At 45.0% G+C, this 25,111-nt stretch overlaps 2 protein-coding genes across 3 annotated transcripts in view; one reads left to right on the top strand and one right to left on the bottom strand.

The window, feature by feature from the left end:
- TCEANC2 (transcription elongation factor A N-terminal and central domain containing 2) overlaps window positions 1–22,863 on the bottom strand; it is a 60,747-nt gene extending 37,884 nt beyond the window's left edge. Inside the window, exons 1-2 of the mRNA XM_004588697.3 lie at window positions 22,683–22,863; window positions 22,068–22,212 (exon numbers count right to left, since the gene is read on the bottom strand). Of these exons, the coding sequence (XP_004588754.1) occupies window positions 22,068–22,169 (102 nt within the window). The 5' untranslated portion in view covers window positions 22,170–22,212; window positions 22,683–22,863. The remainder of the gene's footprint in view (window positions 1–22,067; window positions 22,213–22,682) is intronic.
- Window positions 22,864–23,047: 184 nt separating this feature from the next.
- Window positions 23,048–25,111, top strand: part of TMEM59 (transmembrane protein 59) — a 28,600-nt gene continuing 26,536 nt past the window's right edge. For both annotated transcript variants that reach the window (XM_004588696.2, XM_004588695.3), the window contains exon 1: window positions 23,048–23,326. In XM_004588696.2, the coding sequence (XP_004588753.1) occupies window positions 23,138–23,326 (189 nt within the window). In that variant the 5' untranslated portion in view covers window positions 23,048–23,137. The remainder of the gene's footprint in view (window positions 23,327–25,111) is intronic.

Here is a 25,111-nt window from a genome sequence, read left to right as displayed (position 1 = left end):
GTGGGAACACCAGAGATATGAAGAAACAAGGTAGCATATAACCCTCTAGAATCAGAACCTGAACTGAAAGAAATCTATATAGAATCCAAACTAATGAATAAGTAAACTCAATAGGATGCAAGAGAATACAGATATATTTTTTAAAATGAGGAAGTCAGGAGTGGCATCAATGAAAATATTAGTAGGGAGACAGAACTCATTAAAAAGAACCAAATAGGAATTTTGGAGATTAAACTTTTACTGAGTGAAATAAAAATAAGATTGAGAGTTACAATGTGAGATGGAAGAAGCCCAATTCCTGCCTTGCAGGATCCATGGTCATCGGAACGACAACCAGGATCCCTCAGCGGTCCGCAGAGACAGAAGAACAGTAAACTTCCTTCGGAACTAGGGAGAGGAGCTTTCTCTGGCCCTTGCCTGCTTCTAACTTTGGGTCCCTACCCTCTTTCGTAAGGACCATCAGGATCACTCCAGAAACCCCTCATAACAAACAAACAAACAAACAAACTAGAATAGATAGACAGAGAACAACTAGGATAGCTTATAAACAGACAGGAAGCGGCCAGCCGGGATGCACTTATAACTCACTGGGTGGGACACAAAAATCAGTTACTCCTCTCTGGGGTGATAAAGATTTCTCTGCACACCCCTCCCAAAAACGTTCACCTAAACTGTTGACATATGTCCTGTTAAAAGTTATAGAGTTAGACTACCCGAAAAACAACCAGGTTCAGCAAAATCATGCTTCAAGGCTATAAAATGCTAAATACTAACATTAAAATAGACAAGAGACAGCTGAATAGCAATCTATAGCCATTTTAAGGTATATAGAACTTGGTTGAATATAAACCAAAATTGAAATGTCTATGAAGAAGTCACAGGTTGTGGTTGAGAACCTGCATTTCCCTGGTAACATATTGGTTAATCAATACCATGTCAATTAATGCCATAATGTCGTAAATGGTTGTAAATATTATGTTGGGTTTTTTACTTGATTGGGATGATACTCTGCTGCTTCTACCTTCAGACCAGAGATGGTCTCACCAAGAAGCCATTGAACTTACCAGGACAATAAGATGCTGGACTTTATGATTGGTCAAAACCTCCAATGAAAGAATCTCAACTGAATTTGAACTATGGAAATACAACAAGGTGGAGCAATCCGCCATGGGGGGAAGGGGGGAGGGAGGGTTTGGGGAGGGGTGGGGGGAATTCCAGTACATAAAAAAATGTGTCACATAATGCAATGAAATTAATAAAATAAAAAAAAATAAGATTGAGAGTTTTAGCAGCAGAACAGACCAATCAGAAGAAAGAATTTCTGACCTTGAGAACAAAAATTTAAACAAAAAAAATTTTTTTACTGGGCCAGGCGTGGCAGCCTAGTAACTAAAGTCCTCACCTTGCACTTGCTGGGATCCCATATGGGCACCGGTTCATGTCCCAGCAGCCCTGCTTCCCATCCAGCTCCATGCCTGTGGCCTGGGAAAGCAGCCAAGGATGGCCCAAAGCCTTGGGACCCTGCATCCACATGGGAGACCAAGAAGAAGCTCTGGCTGCTGGCTTTGGATTGTCTCAGCTTTGGCCGTTGTGGTCACTTGTGGAGTGAATCAACAAACAGAAGATCTTCCTCTCTGTCTCTCCTTCTCTCTGTGTATCTGACTTTCCAATAAAAATAAATAAATCTTAAAAAAAAAAAAAGATTTACTTGTTTTTATTTGACAGGAAGAGACAGAGAGGTTTTTCTTCCACTGGTCCACTCTCAAGATGGCTACAACAGGCATATCTGAAGCCAGGAGCCTAAAGATTCTTCTAGGTCTCCCACGTGAATGCAGTTGCCCAAGCACTTGGACCATTCTCTACTGCTTTCCCAGAATACAGGCAGGGAGCTGGATCACAAGTGGATCAGCCAGGACAGGAATGTGTGCCCATACGAGAGGCCAGCACTGCAGGCAGAGGCTTAGTCTATATGTCACTGGGCTGGCCCTAACAAATTTTTTTTAAGATTTATTTATTTAAAAGGAAAACTCGTAGAGAGGGAGAGATAGATCTCCCATTTGCTGGTTTACTCCCCAAATGGCCTCAACAGCCAGGGGTGGGGCAGGTTAAAAACAGGAGCCAAGAAGCTTTTTCCAGGTTTGGGTGCAGCAGCTCAAGCAGCCGGGCAATTGCTGCCTTTCCAGGCACATTAGTTGGAAACTGGATTGGAAGAGGAGCAGCCAGGACTTTAACCAGTGCCCAATGGGATCCAGCACTGCAGGCAGCAGCTTAAACCACTACGTCAAGACGCCAGCCCCAAAGACCAAGGATATTGAAATGACTCAGTCACACAAAACAGAAAAAAGAATGAAGTCCACATGAAGTATGGAATACCATCAAATGATCAAGTGTTTGTATTACAGGTATTCCCAAAGCAGAAGAAAAAAAAAAAGGTAGTGAAAAATCTGCTAAATGGAAGTGTTGAAAATTTTCCAGGTCTTAAAATGAAACACAGACAATTAGTTACAAGAAGCTCAAAGAACCTTACCTGACAGGAAGGAAAGAGAATGTGGAAATAATGGCCCACCTTCCTGTAGCCAAAGACCCACTGCACCCTAATCAATTATGTAAAAATCATCAAAACCAAAATAATTACCTTAAAAAAAAAGAACCCCTACCCAAGATAACTCAATCAAAAGGTCTACTCCAAGGCATATTGTTATCAAATTGTCAAAAGTTAAAGACAAGGAAAGAATCCTAGACAGTAAGAGAAAAGCTTCAAATTACACATACAGAAAAGCCAATTAGATTAGTATCAGACTTTTCAGTGGAAACCCTACAGGCCAAAGTATGGGGTGATATATTAAAAGGACTTAAAACACTTTCAACAGGGAACAATATAGCCAGTGAAGCTATCCTTTAAAAGTGAAGGAGAGGGCAAGGCTCAGTGGCTAGCGGCTAACGTCCTTGCCTTGCACGTCCCAGGATCCCATATGGGCACCGGTTCTAACCGTGGTAGCCCCACTTCCCAGCCAGCTCCCTGCTGTCACCTGAGAAAGCAGCCCATGACTCTGCCATCTGCGTGGGAGCCCTGGAGGAAGTTTCTGGCTCCTGGCTTCAGATCGGCGCAGCACCGGCCGTTGCGCTCACTTGGGGAGTGAATCATCGGATGGAAGATCTTCCTCTCTGTCTCTCCTCCTCTCTGTATATCCGGCTTTCCAATAATAATAAAATCTTAAAAAAAAAAAAAAAAAAAAACAAGACGTGCCTATAATAAACTCACTTCACAAACATACAGAAGTAGCAGTTGTAGCTACCCTGCTACACAGATTTTAAATAAAAAACCATAAAGGAAATAAAGGAGGACGTATCTTGATAAAAGGTTCAATTCTGCAAGAAGACTTCATAATTATAAAAACATATGCATTCAATACAAGACCACCCAGATACATACAGCAAATACGGTACATTTCAATACTGTAAAAGTGGGTGACTTCAATAACCCACTTTCATCAAAGGACAGATCATCTAGACAGAAAATGAATACCAGAACTGAAACACAGTATGGAACAAATGGTCCTAACAGACATTTGCAGGACATCTCCCCCGACAGCTACAGCACACATGTTCTCATCAACACGTGGAACACCTTCTAGGACAGACCAATACTAGCAGCCACAAATCAAGTCACAGGAAACTAAAAAGATTGAAATCATGCTATGTAACTTCTCAGACTATTAATGAGTAAAACTAAAAATCAACAAAAAGAATAGAACACTCACAAAGGCTTCAAAATTAAACAATATGCTGCTGAATGATCAACAAAAAAGGAAACAAAAAAACTTTCTTGAAGTAAATGAAAAGGGAAACCCAACATATCAAAACCTATGGGATACAGCAAAAGCAGTATTAAGAGGGAAGCTTATGACATTAAGTGTTTATATTACAAAGAGCAATGTCTCAAATTAAAGATCTAATAATGTGTCTTTAAGACTTGTTGGAAGACAACACGTCAATCCCAAATCAGCCAAAGGCAAGAAACACTAACAATCAGAGCAGAAAGAAATAAAATTGAAACAAACAAAAAACACATCAACAAACAAAATCTGCTTTGAGAAGATAAAGAAAATAAACCTTTAACTAAACAACAACAACAACAACAACAACAACAAAAAAAAAAAAAAACAGAGAGAGAGAGAGAGGAAGAGAAAGAAAACTCAAATAAATTAGAGGGGGTGTCACAATGACTCAATCGGCTGACTCTCCACCTCCAAGTGGGAGTATCCCATATGGGCACCAGTGCATGTCCCAGCTGCTCCACCTCTGATCCAATTCTCTGCTTGTGGCCTGGGAAAGCAACAAAGAATGGTCCAACTCCTTGGGACCCTGCACTCACTTGGGAGACCTAGAAGCAGCTCCTACTTCCTTATTCCTGGCTCCTGGCTCCGGATAGCCTCAGCTCTGGCCATTGAGGCCATTTGAGGAGTGAACCAGCAGATAGATGATCTTTCTGTCTCTCCTTCTCTCTGCAAATCTGCCTTTAAAATGAAAATAAATAAATCTTAAAAAAAAAAAAAACGAACTAGAGATGAAAAAGCAATATTACAACTGATAGCACTGAAATACAAAGGATCATAGGGAAAAAAAACTACTACAAAATATTAGATGCTAATAAACTGGAAAACCTCAAAGAAACAAATTCCTGGATTCACATAATCTACCAAGACTAAATCAAGATACAGACAAACTAAACAGACCCATTGCAAGCAGTTAAACTGAAGTAGGAATCTAAAGTCTTCCATCAAGGAAAAGTTCAAAACCTGATGGTTTTACTACTGAATTCCACAAAACATGAAGAAGGAAGTTACTCCAATAATCTTCAAACTATTCCAAAACCTAGAACAAGATGGAATTCTGCCAAATTCTTTTTGTGAAACCAGTACTGCTTTGATATCAAAATCAAACAAAGACATGACACAAAAACTACAGACCTATAACCCTAACAAACACAGATGCAAAAATTTTCAACAAGACACTAGCAAATCAAATCCAAAACCACATCAAAAAGATCATACATCATAAGCAAGCGAAATTTATCCCAGAAATGCAAGGGTGGTACAACAAAATTTGCAATCAATAAATGCCATAAATCACATCAATAGAATGAAAAACAAAAACCATATGGTCATCTCAAGAGATGCAGAGAAAGCACATAAGATTCAACATTCATTCATCACAAAAACCCTTCATAAATTAGGTATAGAAAGAACATTCCTCAAAATTATAAAGGCTATGTTTCACAGCCAATATCATACTGAATAGGGAAAAGCTGAAAGTATTTTCCTTCAAAGATGCCTACTTTCACCAGTTGTATCCAACACAATGCTGCAAGTTTAACAAGAGCAAACAAGGAGGACAGATAAAGAGCAACAAATTTGGAAGAGAAAGTCCAATTATCCATGTGTGCAGATGACATGATGTTGAACATGGAAAAACCTAAACACTCCACCAAAACCCTGTTAGATTTGATACACCAGTTCAGTAAAGCTGCAAGTTACAAAATAAATATACAGGGGCTGGTGCCACGGCTCAGCAAGCTAATCCTCCGCCTTCAAGCACCAGCATCCCATATGAGCACCAGATTGTGTCCTGGTTGCTCCACTTCCCATCGAGCTCCCTGTTTGTGGACTGTCAGTGGAAGATGGCCCAAAGCCTTGGGGCAGACTTGGAAGTGGCTTCTGGCTTCAGATTGGCTCAGCTCCTGCCACTGTGCTCATTTGGGAATGAACCAGCAGCTGGAAGATCTCGCTCTCCTTCTCTCCATAATATCTGCCGTTCTGATAAAACGATTTTTAAAAAATGTCTATACTTCCTAAAGCAACCTACAGATTCAATGGCAATCCCAATCAAAATACCAATGACCGTTCTTTACAGAATTAGAAAAATCAATCCTAAAAATTATATGGAATCACAAAAGCGATCCTGAACAATAAAAATAAAGCTGGAGGCATAACAACACCTGACCTCAAACCATATTACAAACCTACAGTAACTAAAACAGCACAAAATTACTGGAATAAAAACTTCTACGGAGAAAAATGGAACAGAAGAGAGGACCCAGAAATTAATTCACATACACAAATCCAACTGATTTTTTAAAAGATTTATTTATTTTTATTGGAAAGTCATATATACAGAGAGGAGGAGGAGAGACAGAGAGGAAGATCTTTCATTCAATGGTTCACTCCCCAAGTGGCCGCCATGGCCAGAGTTGCACCGATCCAAAGCCAGGAGCCCAGAGCCTCTTCCAGGTCTCCATGCAGGTGCAGGGTCCCAAAGCACTGGGCCATCGTTGACTGCTCTCCCAGGCCACAAGCAGGGAGCTGGATGGTAAGCAGGGCAGCCAGAATTAGAACCGGCGCCCATGTGGGATCCGGTGCGTTCAAGGCGAGGACTTTAGCTGCTAGACTACGGCACTGAGCCCAACCCAACCGATTTTTTCACAAAAGTGCTCAAATCACACAGTGGAGCAGGGATAATCTCTTCAACTGATGGCACTGGCAAATTGTGTGTGTGTGTGTGCGTGTGTGTGTGTGTGTGTGAGAGAGAGAGAGAGAGAGAGAACGAATCTATGAATGAAATCATACCATATCACTTACCATATACAATGACAACTCAAGATGGATCAATGACCTAAATTTAAGACCTGAGCCTATGAAGTTGCTGGAAGAAAACACAGAGGAAACACTCCAAGACATGAGTGTAGGGGACGAGTTCTTGGACAAGATGCTCAAAGCAAAGGCAACAAAAGCAAAACAAAACAAATGGGATTCCAGCAAACTCAACTTCTTTACAGCAAAAGAAATTAAGAGTTAAATGATCCAACATAATGAGAAAAAAATTTGCAATATTCCCATCTGAAAAAAAAGGCTACATTCAAATAGATAGGCAACTTAAACTCACCAACAACAAAACAACTGACTCATTGAAAAATGAGCAAAGGACTTCAACAGACACTTCTCAAGAAATACAAATGGCCAACAAATGTAAAAACATGCTCAACATCACTAACTAATAGGGGACTGCAATGAAAACCACAATGAGATATCACTTCGCCCATCAGAATGGCTAAAATCCAAAACAGAGTAAGAAATGCTAGTGAGGATGTAGTCAAATGAGAACACACACTGTTGGTGACAATATAAATGTGTGCAGTCACTGGGAAAACAGAGTGGAACCAGAAACAGACTTTCCAGTATTCCAGCAATCCCACCCCTGGCTACATACCTGAAAAATGCAAATACAATGAATCAGAGATACCTGCATCAACATGGTTACAGAAATACTATTCACAACAGCTAAAATTTGGAATCAACCAAAATTCATCTGGTGAATGGATAAAGAAAAAGTATATACCTACAATGGATTATTCAGCCATAAAAGAATGTAATTCTACCATTTGCAGTCGATCTGAAGCCAGGAGCCAGGAACTTATTCCAGATCTCCCACGTGGGTGCAGGGTCCCAAGGGTTTGGGGCGTCCTTCACTGCTTTCCCAAGCCACACACAGGGAACTAGATGGGAAATGGAGCGCCCAGAACACAAACTGGTGCCCATATGGGATCCCAGCACATGCTAGGTAAGGATTTAGCCTCTGAACCATCATGTTGGGCCTGCAGGCAGCAGTTTTACCAGTTACACCACAACGTCAGCCCCTCAACCACCCCAGGTGGTTACTATATTTTAATAGGAACGGCTAATATTCTGTTATTTTATGTATAAACATGTCTTAAAACTTTGAAATCTATTCCCACAATGGATGTTTGGGGTTTCTTTCCCCCATAATCTTCTTGTAATTTTTATCATTGAAATGTTGTCTATGACAGTTTTCTTTGTATATTGTATGTATCCATCCTTTAAAATCTTCTGGGTATTTTGCTTTAGCCTACGGCTGCTTCATTTAGCTACCAATTCCATCATAAATGAGAATAATTTGAAAGACATATTTAGTCCATTCGTAATTATTTTTTATTGATTAAAAATTACATGTATTTTCAGGACCTGGCATGACGTTTCAGTGGCTAAATCCTCCAATGCAAGAGCTGGGATCCCATATGGGCACCAGTTCATGTCCTGGCTGCTCTACCTTCCATCCAATTCCCTGTTTGTGGCCTGGGAAAGCAGTGAAGAATGGGCCAAAGCCTTGGGACCCTGCACCTGCATGGGAGACCCAAAAGAAGCTCCTGGCTCCTGGCTTTGGATTGGCTCAGCTCTAGTCATTGTGGCCACTTAGAGAGTAAGCCAGCAGACTGATATCTCTCTCTTTCTCTTCCCCCGCCACTGTAAATCTGCATTTCCAATAAAAAAAAGTAAACTTTTACAAATAAAATTACATATAGTTTCCAGGCTAGCACTGTGGCATAATACGCTAAGCTTTTGCCTTCAGTGCTGGCATCCTGTACGGATACCAGTTCGAGTCTAGGTGGCTACACTTGTGATCCAGTTCCCTGCTTATGGCCTAGGAAAGCAATGAAGGACGGCCCAAGTCCTTGGGCCCCTACACTCCCATGTGAGACCCGGATGAAGATTCTGGCTTCAGATCGACTCACCTCTGGCTGCTGCAGCCATTTAGGGAGTGAATCAGAGGATGGAAGATCTCTGTCTCTCCTCTCTGCAACTCTGCTTTTCAAATTTTAAAAAAAAATCTTATTTAAAAATTACATATTTTCTCATTTTTCTTCCAAAGGAAAAGACTGAGCTTAAAAAAATTAAGACTGAGCTTTCAGATTTACTGTATTTGAAAAGCTTATTACAAACAGGGAGAAGGGAGAGAAACAGAGCACTCTTACACCTGCTGATTCAGTCCCCAACCTGCCCCAACAGCCAGAAGCCTAGAGCCAAGAGCCCAGACTCTCTTTGCGTGCACCACAGGGAGGCACAGGCCCAAGCACTGGCATTATCTGCTGCTTTTTCAGTCACATTAAAGGGGAAGTGGATCAGAAGTAGAGCAGCCAAACTTGAACTGGCACTCAGGGGAGGCTGGTGTCGTGGACAGTAGTTTAAGCTGCTGTAAAACAACGCTGGTCCCTGTGCAGACACTCCAGTATTTCTATGTGGTAGGAATCAGGTCCAAGTTCCATATCGGATCATCTCAACACAGCAAATGACAGAAGTCCCAACTCTGCAGCACAGCACTGAGGGCCTCCGTGACTTGGTTCTTGGCATCCTTTCTGGTCTCATCATTTGCACCAGATACACCAATCTATTCACAGGGTGCAAAGTGAACCACAGTATTTCACATCCTTTACCTGGATATCCTTTCTCTGACTGACACACACCTATTTATTTTTAAAGATCCTTCAAGTGTCAAGTCTTCCATGAAGGCTTTATCCCCCTCCTATCATTTCACCATACTTCTCTTTGGATTCTGTTGCAATATGGACAGGCTGTTATTACAGCTATGCTTTCTATATATACTTATCAAATAGGTTGTCTTCCCCACCAGACTCTGAATAACTTGAGGACCTGAACAATTCCTTCCTTCCTTCATTTCTTCCAAAATTCCTTCCTACCCTTTCCTCCCTTCTTTCCTCTACCTCCTTTTCTTCTTCAAAGGTGAACAGAGTTCCCATCTGCTGGTTCACTCCCCAAATGCCCACAATGTCTAGAACCAAAATCAGAAGTCAGCAGCCAGGAACGCCATGCAGGTCTTCAGTACGGGTAGCAGGAACCTAAGCACGGGAGCCACTACCTGCTGCCCCCCAGGTACACATCAGCAGGAAGCTGGAAGTGGGTGTGGAGCCAAGATACAAATCTAAGCACTACAATATGTGATATGGACATCTAAGCCAGTATGCACAACACTGAAACCTGGAACAACTCACTCATCTACAGGGAACAAAAAGCATAACTGATCAAACCTCTACCTTCAAATATATGGAAAGTACAATTTTCAGACTTAAAAATTATAGGATAGAAATATGAAAAACATTTCAGAACAACTACAACCAAAAAAGCCGCATATAACAAAGAAATATTTCCTAATATCTTTCTAAATACGGGCCTGAAACAGATATTTCAAATTCTTACCTGAATTATTCAGGACACAGATGGACACAAAAAATATCAATGAGGAAGCTACAATGAATGGTAGAACAGTTTTTGCCTCAAAAGATGTGCTCTCCAACATACCATCTGATCTTTTTTTTTTAAGATTTATTTATTTTATTACAAAGTCAGATATACAGAGAGGAGGAGAGACAGAGAGGAAGATCTTCCGTCTGATGATTCACTCCCCAAGTGAGCCACAACGGCCAGTGCTGTGCCGATCCGAACCTGGAACCTCTTCCAGGTCTCCCACGCGGGTGCAGGGTCCCAAGGCTTTGGGCTGTCCTCGACTGCTTTCCCAGGCCACAAGCAGGCAGGGGGATGGGAAGTGGAGTTGATGGGATCAGAACCAGCCCCATATGGGATCCCGGGTGTTCAAGGCGAGAACTTTAGCTGCTAGGCCATCATGCCGGGCCCATACCATCTAGTCTTACAGTAGTAGATGGTTGACAGAACTGATGAACTATCAAAATTGTTTGAGCAGGACCCTCACAGCGCGCCTCCCATTGGGGATATGGGATGGGTGGGAGGCTAGGTGGGGCTTTTCCCTTTGTTTCTCCCCTGACCCCAGATACAGGGAAAAAATGATAATATTAGTGTGAAAACAATGGTATTACCCATTTTCACCCTGTAGCCTTTGACCTTTTGTACCCTAACAAACTAAGTTTAAAAATAAATAAATAAACAAACAAACAAACAAACAAACATAGTGGATGGTTGAAATATCAGGCTTGACAAAACCAATTAGGAAAAATGATTTACTAAAAAGCAATACTGAGGGAAACACTGCACTGGTGGGGGCAGGATGCAACATTTTAGCTAGTCAATTTTACAAAGGAGAAAACTTTATACAGCATTCTAAAGTGCTAAACCTAAAAGGATTAGTATATCCTAGGATTTTAAGATTTTAAAAAAAATTTCTCCTATTGTAACCAACAGAAGAAATTAATTCTCTTTGGGGCTCCAATGTGATCACTCAATTGGCTAAACATCCTCCTGCAAGTGCTGGTATCCCATATGCACATTGGTTTGCGTCCTTGCTATTCCACTTCCCTTCAAGCTCCCTGTTTGTGGCCTGGGAAGGCAGCAGCAGAGGATGGTCCTTGGGACCCTGCACCCACGTGGGAGACTGAATGGATCAACTGAGCTCTGGTCACTGTAGCCATTTAGGGAGTGAACCAATGGATAGAGACCTTCCTCTCTCTGTCTCTCCTTTATCTCTGACAATCTGCCTTTCAAATAAAATAAATCTTTTTTTTTAAAGATTTATTTATTTTTATTTGAAAGTCAGATATACAAAGAGGAGGAGAGGCAGAGAGGAAGATCTTCCGTCCTTGATTCACTCCCTAAGTGAGCCGCAACGGCCGGTGCTGCGCCAATCTGAAGCCAAGAACCAGGAACCTCTTCCGGGTCTCCCACGCGGGTGCAGGGTCCCAAGGCTTTGGGCCATCCTCGACTGCTTTCCCAGGCCACAAGCAGGGAGCTGGATGGGAAGTGGAGCTGCCGGGATTAGAACTGGCGCCCATATGGGATCCCGGGGCGTTCAAGGCGAGGACTTTAATAGCTAAGCCATCACGCTGGGCCCTCAAATAAAATAAATCTTAAAAAAAAAAGAAAGTAATTATTTCCCTTTAAGTAAGAACAAATTAACCTTTACCACTTAAATGAATATTGCATGAGCTCTACTGAGTAGCATTTTTATTGTATGTAATAAGGTTATGGCAAAATCACTTGTAAAATTCTGATAACAGAAGCACCATGGTCCTGATATTAGAAGACCTTCGTAGCTACTGAATTTGACATTCAGAAACCTCTGCTTTAGTTTCCCCTTTAGGGGACGGATTACAGACCCAAGCTGTTTAGCTCAAATCCCAGCTCTGCCATTTACACATGCAAACTACCAATACTTAAGCTCCCTGTGCCTTAGAGTCCTTGACTATATACTAGAGCGATAAAAAGCACACATTTCAAAGAGCTATTGTGAGAATTTAAAAAGTCAGTATATATTAGTACAATGGCTGGCCCACAGAAATGGGTTCAAAAAATGTTGCTAGTCATTATTACCAATATCATCATTATCAACTTTAGTTTTATACAATTTCCTTTATTCTTATATGAGAAGAAATTATCAGGTTTTTTTTCCCAGTTATTTTTATGTGAAAGGAAAATTTACAGATGAGAGACAGAGAGATCTTTCAACTACTGGTTCATTCCCCAAATGGTTGATACAGTCAGAGTTGAGCTGATCTAAAGCCAGAAGCTAGGGGTTTCTTCCAGGTCTCCTACACAGGTGGAGAGTCCCAAGGCTTTGGGCCATCTCCCATTGCTTTTCCAGGCCATTAGCAGGGAGCTGGATCAGAAGTGGAACAACTGGGACATGAGCCAGCACCCATATGACACATCAGGGCTTCAAGCAGAGGATTAGCGTGCTATCCATAGTGTCAGCCCCTGAAGCTTTCAGTTTTCACTGTGTGCCAGGAACAGTGTTCAGCATTTCCAACATAATGATCCTGCAATTTAGACATTTTTAAACACTGATATATTGTACATTACTGAATAGAGAACATTCAGCAGATTCTTTGTATTAAAACTTGATGTTAGTGTGTAATAGGTTATTTGGGAGAGTGGACTACTAACTCTCCAGAATTTACTGAACCTGCTTTTAAACTACATCTAAATTTTTAAAATTATAATGTATCTATTTATTTGAGAGGCAGAGAAACACAGAAAAAGAATGAAAAGCTCCCCTCTGTTGATTCACTCCCTAAATGGCCAAGGACAGGTCAAAGCCAAGAACCAGGAACTCAACCTGGGTCTCTTACATGGGTGGCAGGACCCAACCTGCCCGAGGCATTACCACCGTCTCCCAAGGTCTGCACTGGCAGGAAGTCAGGTGCCTGAGCCAGAGCCACAAACTGAATGCAGGCACTTTGATGTTCAGTTACAGAGAGATGAGGAGAGACAAAGAGATCTTTCATTTGCTGGTTCCCTCCTCAGATGGCCAAAATAGCCAGAGCTCAGCCAGGTTAAAGCCAGGAGCTTAATTTGGGTCACCCATGTAGGTGACAGGTGCGTAAGTACTTGGGCCATCTTCTGGTGCTTTCCCAGACTATCAGCAAGAATTTGGATGAGAAGTAGAAGAACAGGGACATGAACTGGTGCCTATATGGGATTCCAGAATTTCAGGCAGTGGCTTTACCTACTTCTCCACAGCACTAGCCCTCCCTAACCTGTTTTTAATTCGCAACTGTATACATGCGAAAGTAAAGGTTGTTCACTAATAAAACAGAGCAGCATGTACCACTCAGTCATAACGCTCCAATACTTTCCTCTATCCAGCCACATTTCCCAACTCTTTAAGGCATCCTGCCACACAATCTATTCTGAACACGTTTAACCTCACTGTCTATATGCCAATTTTTCAATAGGTCACATAAATTCTTCCACGGAAGTTCATAATTTGCATTTTAATTTCTCTTACATTAATCAACACTGAGCATAGTATAGGACATAAAAAAGTTGTTCTGCAATATGTTGAAACCCCTACATAAGTACACCAAAATAAGAATGATCACTGTTCATTAAACAATTTTTATTCACAGTATAGCTTAGAAATCTTAGAGCAGAACTGGAACACAGAAAGACGCTGAATCTAGTGGCCTGGGTAAAACTACAGGTAACCACATGATTACATACCGTAAAGTGAAGGGCTTCAGACTTTCTGAACCGAGTGTTAGGGCAACAATGGAGGGGAAAGGATTAACACTTCCAAGGACCCAGAAAACATTTCAACATTTATTAACAACGATTTATTGACCACTTATTGTGCGCCAGTACTGTGTAGATCCAAGGACAGAGATAAATACAATACTCAAGGTCCCCACATTCAGGAAATTTATCATCCAGGATTCAGGAAACATGGTACTTGGGCAGGTTGATGAGTAGGAATTCACTTTGGAGAAACAAAGAAAAGGGCTTTCCAAGAAAATGGACCAGCATCAAGTCAAAGACAGCCCTGGAGACAGAAGAAAAGAATACCTTACTTACAGAACACCAAGAAATGGTGTATGGCTACAATACATTCAAGCAAATGCATAAATGAGGAGCCACAAGAGATGATAAGGCATGGTGGAGCGGCACAGGAAAGGTCTCATATATCATGCCAAGGCTTTTACAGTTGGAGCTCAATGGCTTATTGTATGCCAAATCCTGTACCAGGTATTGGGAGTGCAGACTCAGTAAGATTCAGTCTTTTAAGAAGTTCAGAATGTAGCTGTAATACAGCATAAGTGGAATGACAGAGGGCTGGTTAACTTACAGACATGGCTCAGAGAAGGGAGTGACTACTCAGGGGAGAGACAGGTAGCCAGCAAAGGTCTCATAGTAAAGCAGACCCCTGAACTAGGTCGTGGATGCCAAATAGGATTTCATAAAGGAATGATAAGCAGAAATAAATTCAGCTACCTGGCATGTGTCAGACTGTTTTAAGCACTTTACATATGTTGACTTACTCAAACTTCATAATACCCTTTAAAACAGGCACTGACATTAAAACCCATTTAATAAGCAAGGACACCAAAGTTAAATAACTTGCCTGATGTCATAAAAGTGGTAAGTAGCAGGACTAGGATTCTACCACCTGCAGTTTGGCTCTCAAGTCTATGATCTGTATTAATATATTCTATTTCCTCCAAGATAAAGAGATGAGGCTACTCCAGACAGACAGAACACTATGTGCTAGGGTGTAGAGGCAGGAACAAGTGCACCATCTTGAGAAAAAGACAATGTGTGGGTGTTAACAGTGACAGTTAACAGTGGGCATCTGGCCCATCGGTTAAGATACCAGTTGAGACATCAAACTTGTGGATCAGAGCGACTGGGCTGAGTTTCAGTGCTATCTCAGGCTCCAGCTTCCTGCTAATGTACACGCTGAGAGGTAGTGGAGAATGGCTCAAGTTGTCAATCCCTGCCACCCACATGGGAGATCTGCAGGGAGTTCCCAGCTCCCAATCCCAGCTACTGCGGGTATCAGAGTATCTCTCTATCTCTGTTAATTCTTTCTCTCAGCAAATAAAAAAAAATAAAATAAATAGAATAATATGAGTAACAAGGAGGGCAGGTGTCAAGTCATGAAAGGCCTTGGGTGCCATTTAGGGAAATGTGGTCTTTATCAATAGCTACTGAGAAGCCACTGAAGTAGATTAGCCAGGAAAGCAACCATAGTAGATCTACACTGACTTAAACATATTTCTCGGGCCCGGCGGCGTGGCCTAGCAGCTAAAGTCCTCGCCTTGAAAGCCCCGGGATCCCATATGGGTGCCGGTTCTAATCCCAGCAGCTCCACTTCCCATCCAGCTCCCTGCTTGTGGCCTGAGAAAGCAGTCGAGGACGGCCCAAGGATTTGGGACACTGCACCCACGTGGGAGACCTGGAAGACCTGGAAGAGGTTCCTGGCTCCTGGCTTCGGATCAGCACAGCACCACCCGTTGCGGCTCACTTGGGGAGTGAATCATCGGACGAAAGATCTTCCTCTCTGTCTCTCCTCCTCGCTGTATATCTGACTTTGTAATAAAAATAAATCTTAAAAAAAAAAAAAAAACATATTTCTCTAGGGTAACCATGAGGAGCAATGGAGGGAATGCTAAGACAAGGGAACAAGCCAGCAGATTATGGAACCGCTCTATGTGAGCAATAACAAGATTTTAGAATCAAGTAAAAGATGAGTACCAGCAAGAAGAAATTTTACAAAGCCAAATTGAAATGTGGATATAAGAAGAAAGAGCTAACAATGATTCCTAACACAGGTGTTGTGGCACAATGGGTTAAGCTGCTACTTGGGAAACCTGCATCTCATATCTGAATGCCTAGGATCAAGTTCCCTCTTGGCTTCCAACCCAGCTTCCCACTGATACATACTGGAGGCAGCAGATAAAGTCCCAAGAGCTTGGGATCATGCACCCCATGGGAGACCTGGATAGAGTTCCTGGCTCCTGGCTTTGGTCTGATCCAGTCCCAGATGTCACGGGTTTTAGGGAAGTAAGCCAGCAGGAGGATGCATCCACATGTGTATTTTATCTCCCTGCCTCTGTCACTGTGCCTTTCAAATCAACCAATAAATCTTAAAATACACGGTTCTTAGTTTGTTATTTGGTAGATGGACATAAAAATACAGAACAGAAGCAAGTTTAGAAGAAAGCTAATAAATTTAAGAGTTGTATTAACTATTCCATTGAGTGTTACTTACTGAAACTGTAAAATCTTTATATCATTAACTTTCATCCTCAAACTTAGTGAGCCTCAACAAGGACACAGGTGGGGATCCAAACGAAAAAAGGGCAGGTGGACACAGCAGTAATTCAAAAAGTGCAGAAACTGAATTAAAAGATGTATATTTTGATGCAAAAAGCAACTGGAATTCATACATAGATTTTCTTTCATAATATACATTTTTAAGATCCATTCAATTGTAAGAACTACAGAGGCAAAGGAAGAAGTGGAAAAAGAGGGATTGATCTTTCATCTGCTGGCTCACTCCCCTACATGCCAACAACAGACAGCACCTAGCCAAGCCAAAGCCAGCACCCAGGAGCTTGTAGGAAGTGGAGCAGCAAGGACCTGAACTGGAGCCCATGTGATGCGCCAGTGTCACAAACAGCAGCTTTCCCCAGTATGCCACAAAATACCAGTTCCATGAACTTTCTGAATTACCTTCATTGTTAGGCTCCACAAACTTGTGTAGACATTTAAGCCTCAAAATTTTACGTTAAGCATTAATAAATTAAACTGCTGAGAACAGATACTAACTACACCTGATTTTTGCCAAAAGGCCATCTGTGGTTGGGAGCTAAGGGGATGCCCTGGCTGGGCTGTGGTTCACACTGGTGAGTATGAGAGCCGGAATGGGGGTGGCAAACTAGGCTGGACATAACTGCAGTATATCTCAGCATGGGTGTGGACTGGGTGTAGGGTGTGCCAGACTGGGTTAGGCTTCAGCACCCACTGGTGCTCATAAGAGCCTGGATGGGTGTAGGACAAGCTGGACTGGTCTCTGAACCTGCTGAACCATGCAAGAGCTGGGTCTAGCAGTGGGCAGGTAGGGCAGGGTTGTAACATCCGACAGTAAGAGTTGGAATGGCCGACTGACCGATGTGGTGATGTGGCGCTCTCCTGGGCCGGGTCTAAGCCGTTTACAGATGAGGGACGGCTGTTCATGGCGAATGAAAAAAAAAAAAAGAGAGTTGGAATGGGTGTACGTCGGTTGGACAAGGCCGCCATACCTGCCAGGAGAGGAGGTAAGCCAAGTCAATCTGGGCCAAAATCCATGGGTGTGTATGAGAACTACGACTGGGAGATGACCTGATAAGAGGAGCTAACTCCTCTGTCAGGATGCAGTCCCTGTAGGTTCAGCATGAGAAACAAGGCTGGGAGCAGCTCAGATCAGACTAGATTACAGTGTCCGCTGGCATACATGTCTCAGGTCCAGGGGTGGGCCAGGCTAGGCCAATTCATAGTACCCATTGGCAGATGTGAGAACCAGGACAGGGCGCAGGACAGGTCAGGATGGGCCAAAACACCAGCCAGTTCACATTAGGGCTGGGACTGGGGGCTATCCAGACTGGCTGAGGCTGCAGTACCTGCCAGTATGAGCTGGAAATGGGGACATGTCAGGCCTGGTCAGGCTGCAGTACCCACTAGCAAATGCCAAGACAAGGTAGGCCAAGCCAGACTTGACCGCAGCACCTACCAGCACACACAAGACCCTGCGGGTGTCAGGGTAAGGCAAGCCCAGTATGGGGCTGCTAGGACTTCCCTGCTGGGCCAATGCTCCCACTGGTGAGCATGAGAACAGGGAGTGTGTAGGACAGATTGGGCTAGGCCTCTGTACCTGCTAAATCACACAAGAGCTGGGTCTAGGAGTGGCCAGGTAGAGCCGGGTTGTAACACCCAACAATAAGAGTTGGAATGGGTGTAGGACGGTTTGGCAAGGCCACTGTACCTGCCAAGCTGGGCCTAGGGACAGATTAGGTTGGGCAGGGTTACAAAATCAGCTGGCCTAGATGCGAGATGGGTTAGAGGGAGAGCCAGGCTGGGCTAGGAAACCATAATCACTGGTGCATGCATGAACCAGGATAGGTGCAGGCTGGTCAGACTTTGCCTCAGTGTCAGCTGGCAAGTCACAGGACTAGGACAGGTCCTGTCAGGCTAGACCACAGTACTACCAGGAAGAAGCAAGATCCAGGGCCAGGAGTGGGCCTAGTAGGGAAACTGGGCATCCATCCATGGGCTGCTGCTCCCACTGGTAAGCATGGGAATCAGGGCTGAGGGTGAACCTGGCTGGACAGGTGGTAGCACCCACCAGTGTGTGGGCTGGAAATTGCGCGGTTAGTCAGGCTGAGTTAAGCTACAACACCCATTGATATGTAAGAGAGCTGAATGGGATGTGGGGCAAACCAGACTAGCCTGCTGCACACACCAGCATCTGTAGGAACCAGAGCTGGGGGCAGGTCCAATGGAAGTTGTTGGGTGTTGCTAAAACTAGGATGCAATTCCCATCCATGTGTGTGAAGGCCAAATCTGTGGTGGGCAGGGATGGGCTGGGTCACAGCATCCATCGGTTTGTGTATGAGATGGGTCTAGACACATAAACGACCAGGCAACTGCAACCAACAGTTTGTGTATAGTCTGATGTGGGTGATGGACTGAGCCGGACCTTCTACTGGCCTAGGAGTGAGGTCTGGAGTCACCTCTGGTGAGGTTTCTTTGGGAATTACCTCTAACTGGGCCACCAGACTCATAATTCCAATCATGGGGAAAAATCACAGAATGTGTGGTCTGACTGTGGAGTGCATATGTCATAACTGGGTCTCCTCAGTTGCTGAAGCCTGTGTGGTGGATGGCACGCCCAGAGACACATGGGAGACATGATAGATCACTGAGGTCTCAAAAAGACAGCAAGTGCCTTGGATGACCAAACAAACTGGACAGCTCTCCTGGCCAAGATTTGACAGCAAGTATCTGGGAAAGTGGATACTCCGAGGCATACTGTGTCAGCCAATGGACTTTGGAGGTACTTCCTCAACCTTGGAGCAAGAAGTCAACATCTTAGAACTATCAACACCACTTAAGGAGAACCTTTGGAACATAGACATCGGGGACCCTAGGATGACATTGAGCCACTGACCCTATCCCCAGGTACTGATGCAGTTAGGCTGCTGGGAACAGCCCTCACCCCTTCTCTCCTTCCTTGCTCCAGATGCAGAAAATAAATAAATAAATAAATAAAAAGCAATAGTCTCATCCACTTTCTTCCATTCTTTGACCATTCCCCCCTAATCAATGGTCCACACAGGCGTACATCCTTCTCAGCTATATAAACATCATCCAAAATATATTATTAAAAAAAAGAATTGATGAATTACTGTTAATGCTTAATGGGTTATAGTGAAGGTTTGATCCAGTTATGGTGTCTGAAGGTGGGACCTTCAGGAAGTGATTGATTTATTTTGTGGAGGTAGAACCCCATTATGGAATTATGATGGCTTTATAAGGAGACCACACAAGGGCTGACATTGTGGCATAGCAAGTTATCCTCTGCATGGGGAGCCAGTATCTAGTTTGAGTCCCAGCTGCTCTACTTCCCACCCAGCTTCCTGCTAACATCCCTGGGAAAGCAATGGAAGATAGTCCAAACGCTTGGGTCCCTGTGCCCTCATGGCCAACCCATTAGAAGCTCCCAGCTCCTTACTTTGGCCTGGCCCAGCTCCAGCCATTGTGAGCATTTGGGGAGTGAACCAGTGGATAAAACGCTGAAGGCAGCTTAAAAAAACAGCTATGCTCGGGCCTGGAGCAATAGCCTAGCGGCTAAAGTCCTTACTTTGCACTTGCCAGGATCCCATATGGGCGCCAGTTCTAATCCCGGCAGCCCTACTTACCATCCAGCTCCTTGCCTGTGGCCTGGGAAAGCAGTCGAGGACGGCCCAAAGCTTTGGGATACTGCACCCGCATGGGAGACGTGGAGGAAGTTCCTGGCTCCTGCTTTGGATCGGTGCAGCACCAGATGTTGTGGTCACTTGGGGAGTGAATCAATGGATGGAAGATCTTCCTCTCTGTCTCTCCTCCTCTCTATATATTTGACTTTCCAATAAAAATAAATAAATCTTTTTAAAAAAGTTACACTTGATAAAGAACAGCGGGAGGGGCTACATCTGGAATATTGTTTATAGACTGCTGGTACCAGAGACCAAGGTCAAAGCTTGCAGGCAATGGTCTGCAGACGGACCATGTCCAGGCCTATGGATGGTGGTCTGTAGTTGGATAATGGTCCAATCACAGGACTGTGTGCTTTAAGGCGTATCCTTGGGGGTCCGGCATGGTACCTCAGTGGCTAAAATCCTCACCTTGTATGTACCAGGATCCCATATGAGCACTGGTTCATATCCTGGCTGCTCCTCTTCCCTTCCAGCTCCCTGTTTCTTGCCTGGGAAGGCAGTTAGAGGATGGCCCAAAGCTTTGGGACCCTGTACCTTCATGAAATACCCGAAAGAAGCTCCCAGCTCCTGACTTCAGATCAGCTCAGCTCCAACCATTACAGCCACTTGGGGAGTAAACCAGCAGATGGAAGTTTTTTTCTCTGTCTCTCTTTCTCTCTGTAAATCTGACTTTCCAATAAAAATAAATAAATGTTAAAAAAAAAAAAAAAAGAAAAAAGAGTATCCTTGGGACTGACTTCTATGGGTGACTCTAATCACTCTGAACTTCAAGCACTGGCTGGTTAACACGAATATGGAGCATGGCTATCAAAGCCTGTGCCACAACAATTTCTGTCTTTTCACTCCCAAAGCAGTTTAATAAAAACGCTGAGGCAGTTAGCTGGTGAGTTCCTTTCTCCTTTGAAGAAGTGAAACCTTTGGCCACCTGTTTTTCTCTTAATCTCTACTTTGCATCTCTGCTGCTTTCTCATTTTCTTAATGGCACACTGCCTCCCTCTCCAACCCTGTTCATGCCACATGGGTCTGTCTGTCTTAGCAACTCTGCCTTTCAGATAAATAAAACCAATCTTTTAAAAAAATTTCATAGAAAACAAATTATGAAAACTATGCATGAATTTCAAGATTATTTTCATTGAAATAAACTTCCGCCAACTTGCTGAAGTTGCTCTATGTCCTGCACAAACAACAACAGGGCCTGTTGAGGAAACACTAATCAAACTGCACATCACATGAAGAAACTCACATCCCAGAGAAGGCAAAGATCGACCACGCTACTGAACAAAAGGGCCCCTAGCTGGGGGTGGCGGGAGGGTCCCTTTTGCCACAGTCCTCTTCTCCAGCCCAGCCTCCCATTTGCTCTTTATAGATATCTAGGCTGGAGATGTAATCTGAACCTCATCAGCATAGAAAATCTTGAGTTGGGTGAGGTTACTCTAGCCAAACACATAAAACGCATACAGAGCCCTAGCAAACAGACATGTCTAATAGCAATCAAGGCACCAACAAAAGAAATGAAAAACAAGTCAGAAATGCAGGAGGATCTCTCTTGCTCACAGAGATCAGAACTGGATGTGAGATAGTGAAGAGTCCATCAAGTCTTGTTTCCAGTCTCAGCTATAGCTGTGGAGTCCATGTGACCCATCCCATCCCAGCCAGGAACATATCAGAATGCTGAGAGGCACTGCTTCTCACACCTGCCAAGATTACATAGGGTATAGAGAATACTATCTGGTACTCCAACATTTCTAACAGACAAGAGATTTTTTGCAAAATAACTTCAGGAACTTGTCTTAAGAGGTAGCAAACACAGCATAAAGTCCAACCAATTACAAGAGTGTAGCAGAGGTCTAAGAAGTGATACCCAGAAGTCAGGAATGGGGCACGTAGGGGAAGGAGGCAGCAGGGGGCAGAATCTCAAACCACAGAACTCCCCAGCTTCCCCTGGCTACACAGTCCTTCACATACTTCCCCTAGTCCCAGAGCCCCCTCTCACCTTCAGGGATTCAATCGTGGCCTGCTTGTATATCTTCCCTCCAGCATTTTTCTTCTTTGGGCTAGTCTGAGCTCTGGGCGTTCGAATGACGAATTTATCCATTGTCAGGGGACTCCAACTACCTTCGCGTGCTCACAAGCGTATTCTGCTCAAGAAAGAGGGCAGATTCTAAACCTTTGCTGAGATTGTTAGGATGTTCATCCCCCAAAGTGACACGACTGGGGTCTCCGAATGATGGGACTGACGGAAAGAGCGCTCTGGCTAGGAAATCACATTGTGTGCACAAGTGCTTGGTCTCCCTGAGCTGGGAGGTTCCTGGTTTCCAACATCAGGTCCGGCGTCCAACCAGGAGATAACCTTTTCCCAACTAGGACTGGGCTGTGAAATGGCAACAGGGTCCCGCCAGGCTCACTAAGCCCTCCTCACCACCGCCCCAGACCTCAAGGGTTGCCCTGGCAACCAACACTACCAACTACCATTCCTTGGTCCAAGGCCATCTCCAGGACCAACTGCCCAGTGCTCAGAACAGCCTAACCACAACGATCAAGCTCTGGGACCGCTAAGCGAGGAGATGTCCCAACGGACATCCAATAGTAGTGGGACAAGGACACCCACCCGGGACAGCAGGTCTTCAGAGCGCACTCTCTGAGACACCAAGGCCGGACACCGGTACAGACATCGAAGCGACCACCCCAGTCCCGGCCGCGCTTCCTCGGAGGAAGCTCCCCAAACGCAGACTACTGTCCCGGCAGGCACCGCGAAGCGACGCGCGCTTGTAGTTCTCCGAGAGCGCCTTTCGCGCCAGCGCGGCGCTGCGGCCGCCGCCGAGAACTACCCGCCCCAGCCTGCCCCGGGCGCGCCAACACCCGCGATGGTTGGCGCCGCCTCCGCACGCCCGCAAAGGTGGGAGCAAGAGGCTGCGGTTTGGGCGGGTCGGGGAGGAGCTTCGGCGATGGCGGAGGCGGAAGAGGCGGTCGGCAAGGCGGAGAAGGGGGCGGGCCCCGGAAGGAGGAGGAGACCCTGAAAAGAAAACAGCAACAAGCCGAGCCGCTGGGACTGAGGGGAAGAAAATGGCGGTGCCGAAAGGGAGCCTTTGGGTCCGGGCCCAACGGGGGCTCCTGTCGCTGCTTCTCCTGACCATGACCCTGGCCGGGGGCTCGGGCACCGCTTCGGCTGAAGCGTTTGATTCGGTCTTGGGCGATACGGCGTCTTGCCACCGGGCCTGTCAGCTGACCTACCCCCTGCACACCTACCCCAAGGTAGGGCCCGTCCGAACCGGGCCACGACCCTTTCCTGTTCGCCCCTTGCTGCGTTTCTTACGCATGAGCTCTGGGACTCTGGCGGTGGAGTGCACCCCACAATGCGGCCTCCCACTGGGGCGGCTGCTCTCTCCCTCCGCGAGCCTGTCTGCGCCCCGTTGCTGCTGTAATTACGGGAAGTTAGGGATAGGCGAGGGGACGGCTCGCGTTCCTCCGGGAGCCGGAGCAGGCAGGGGTGGGGCGCTGTGCACTGAGCGCAGCGGGTCCGGGAGTCCGGGTTCCACGTATCAGGAGCCGGGTCCAGCCGTCGGCACGGGACTCGGGAGGCGCCCTGCAGGGCTCTCTCCGCCTTGTTGACTTACTGTGCAGGAGACGCTGCCCCCCGGCGAGGCAGAAATTTTGCATACAGTGCCGTTTGGCGGGGAATTTGGCGGAATAACTGCCTCCGGAAAGGGCTTCTCATCCTTGGGAGAGGGGCGAGGGGGTCGCTCCCCGACCTCCGGCCAAGCTGCTGCCTTTGCTGCGGTTACACACGCCCTTCCCCGCCCCCTTCTGGAAGCATTTTCTTCAGCTTCGCTAGAAATGTTTACTCAACATTTCTAAATTGCCCTGTGACTCTCCCCACACCTTCCCCATATATAATTTGAGTGGGTCCGCACACACACCCTTTGCGTATACAAGCTTTTGCTGATGGTGCTGGGTGTTTGCTTTAGCCGGGCCTCTGCCCTCGCAAAGTAGCAAGTGGCTAAGAAGGCGCTTGGAGCGAAGTGTTCAGCTTGTTGCCGCCTGCTTTTGGAACCTCTGAATGCCAGTTCCAAATGCTGTCACTCCCCCTGCTTTGCTTCGGACTCGATTTCACATTGCATGAGGATTATCCCACATTTTTCCCTGCGAAAGACTGTTATGTGAGTCAAGAGAGAATAAGTTGTTCCGTTCAGACTGAACGAGAATTGCCCCTGAAGTACATTGTAGTTTTTTTCAAACATTTATTTATTTTTTATTACAAAGTCAGATATACAGAGAGTAGGAGAGACAGAGAGGAAGATCTTCCGTCCGATGATTCACTCCCCAAGTGAGCCGCAACGGCCGGTACTACGCCGATCCGATGCCGGGAACCAGGAACCTCTTCCAGGTCTCCCACGCGGGTGCAGGGTCCCAAAGCTTTGGGCCATCCTCGACTGGTTTCCCAGGCCACAAGCAGGGAGCTGGATGGGAAGTGGAGCTGCCTGGATTAGAACTGGTGCCCATATGGGATCCCGGGGCGTTCTAGGCGAGGACTTTAGCTGCTAGGCCACTGTGCCGGACCCAAGTAGTTTTTTGGTTTTTTTTTTTTTACAAATTTTACATCATTAATATTGATTTGCTCGAGAATTGGATTGAGGCTTAATTTTTCATTTTTCTAACATCTGTTACTTTTTTTAAAATTTATTTATTTTTATTGCAAAGTCAGATAGATATATACAGAGAGGAGGGACAGAGAGAAATATCTTCCATCCATTGATTCACTCCCCAAGTGACCATAACGGCCAGTGCTGTGCCAGTCTGAAGCCAGGAGCTCTTCTGGGTCTCCCATGTGGGTGCAGGGTCCCAAGGCTTTGGGCCTTCCTTGACTGCTTTCCCAGGCCACAAACGGGGAGCTGGATGGGAAGTAGAGCTACCAGGATTAGAACTGGCGCCCATATGGGATCCTGGCGCCGTTCAAGGTGAGGGCTTTAACAACTAGGCCACGGTGCCGGGCCCATCTGTTACTTTTTTTTTAATGATTTTTTTTTTCCCCAGCAAATT

The sequence above is a fragment of the Ochotona princeps genome, chromosome 2, assembly GCF_030435755.1.
Source record: "Ochotona princeps isolate mOchPri1 chromosome 2, mOchPri1.hap1, whole genome shotgun sequence".
NCBI classification, from domain to species: Eukaryota; Metazoa; Chordata; class Mammalia; order Lagomorpha; family Ochotonidae; genus Ochotona; species Ochotona princeps.
This window is presented reverse-complemented; position numbering and strand designations above follow the sequence as displayed.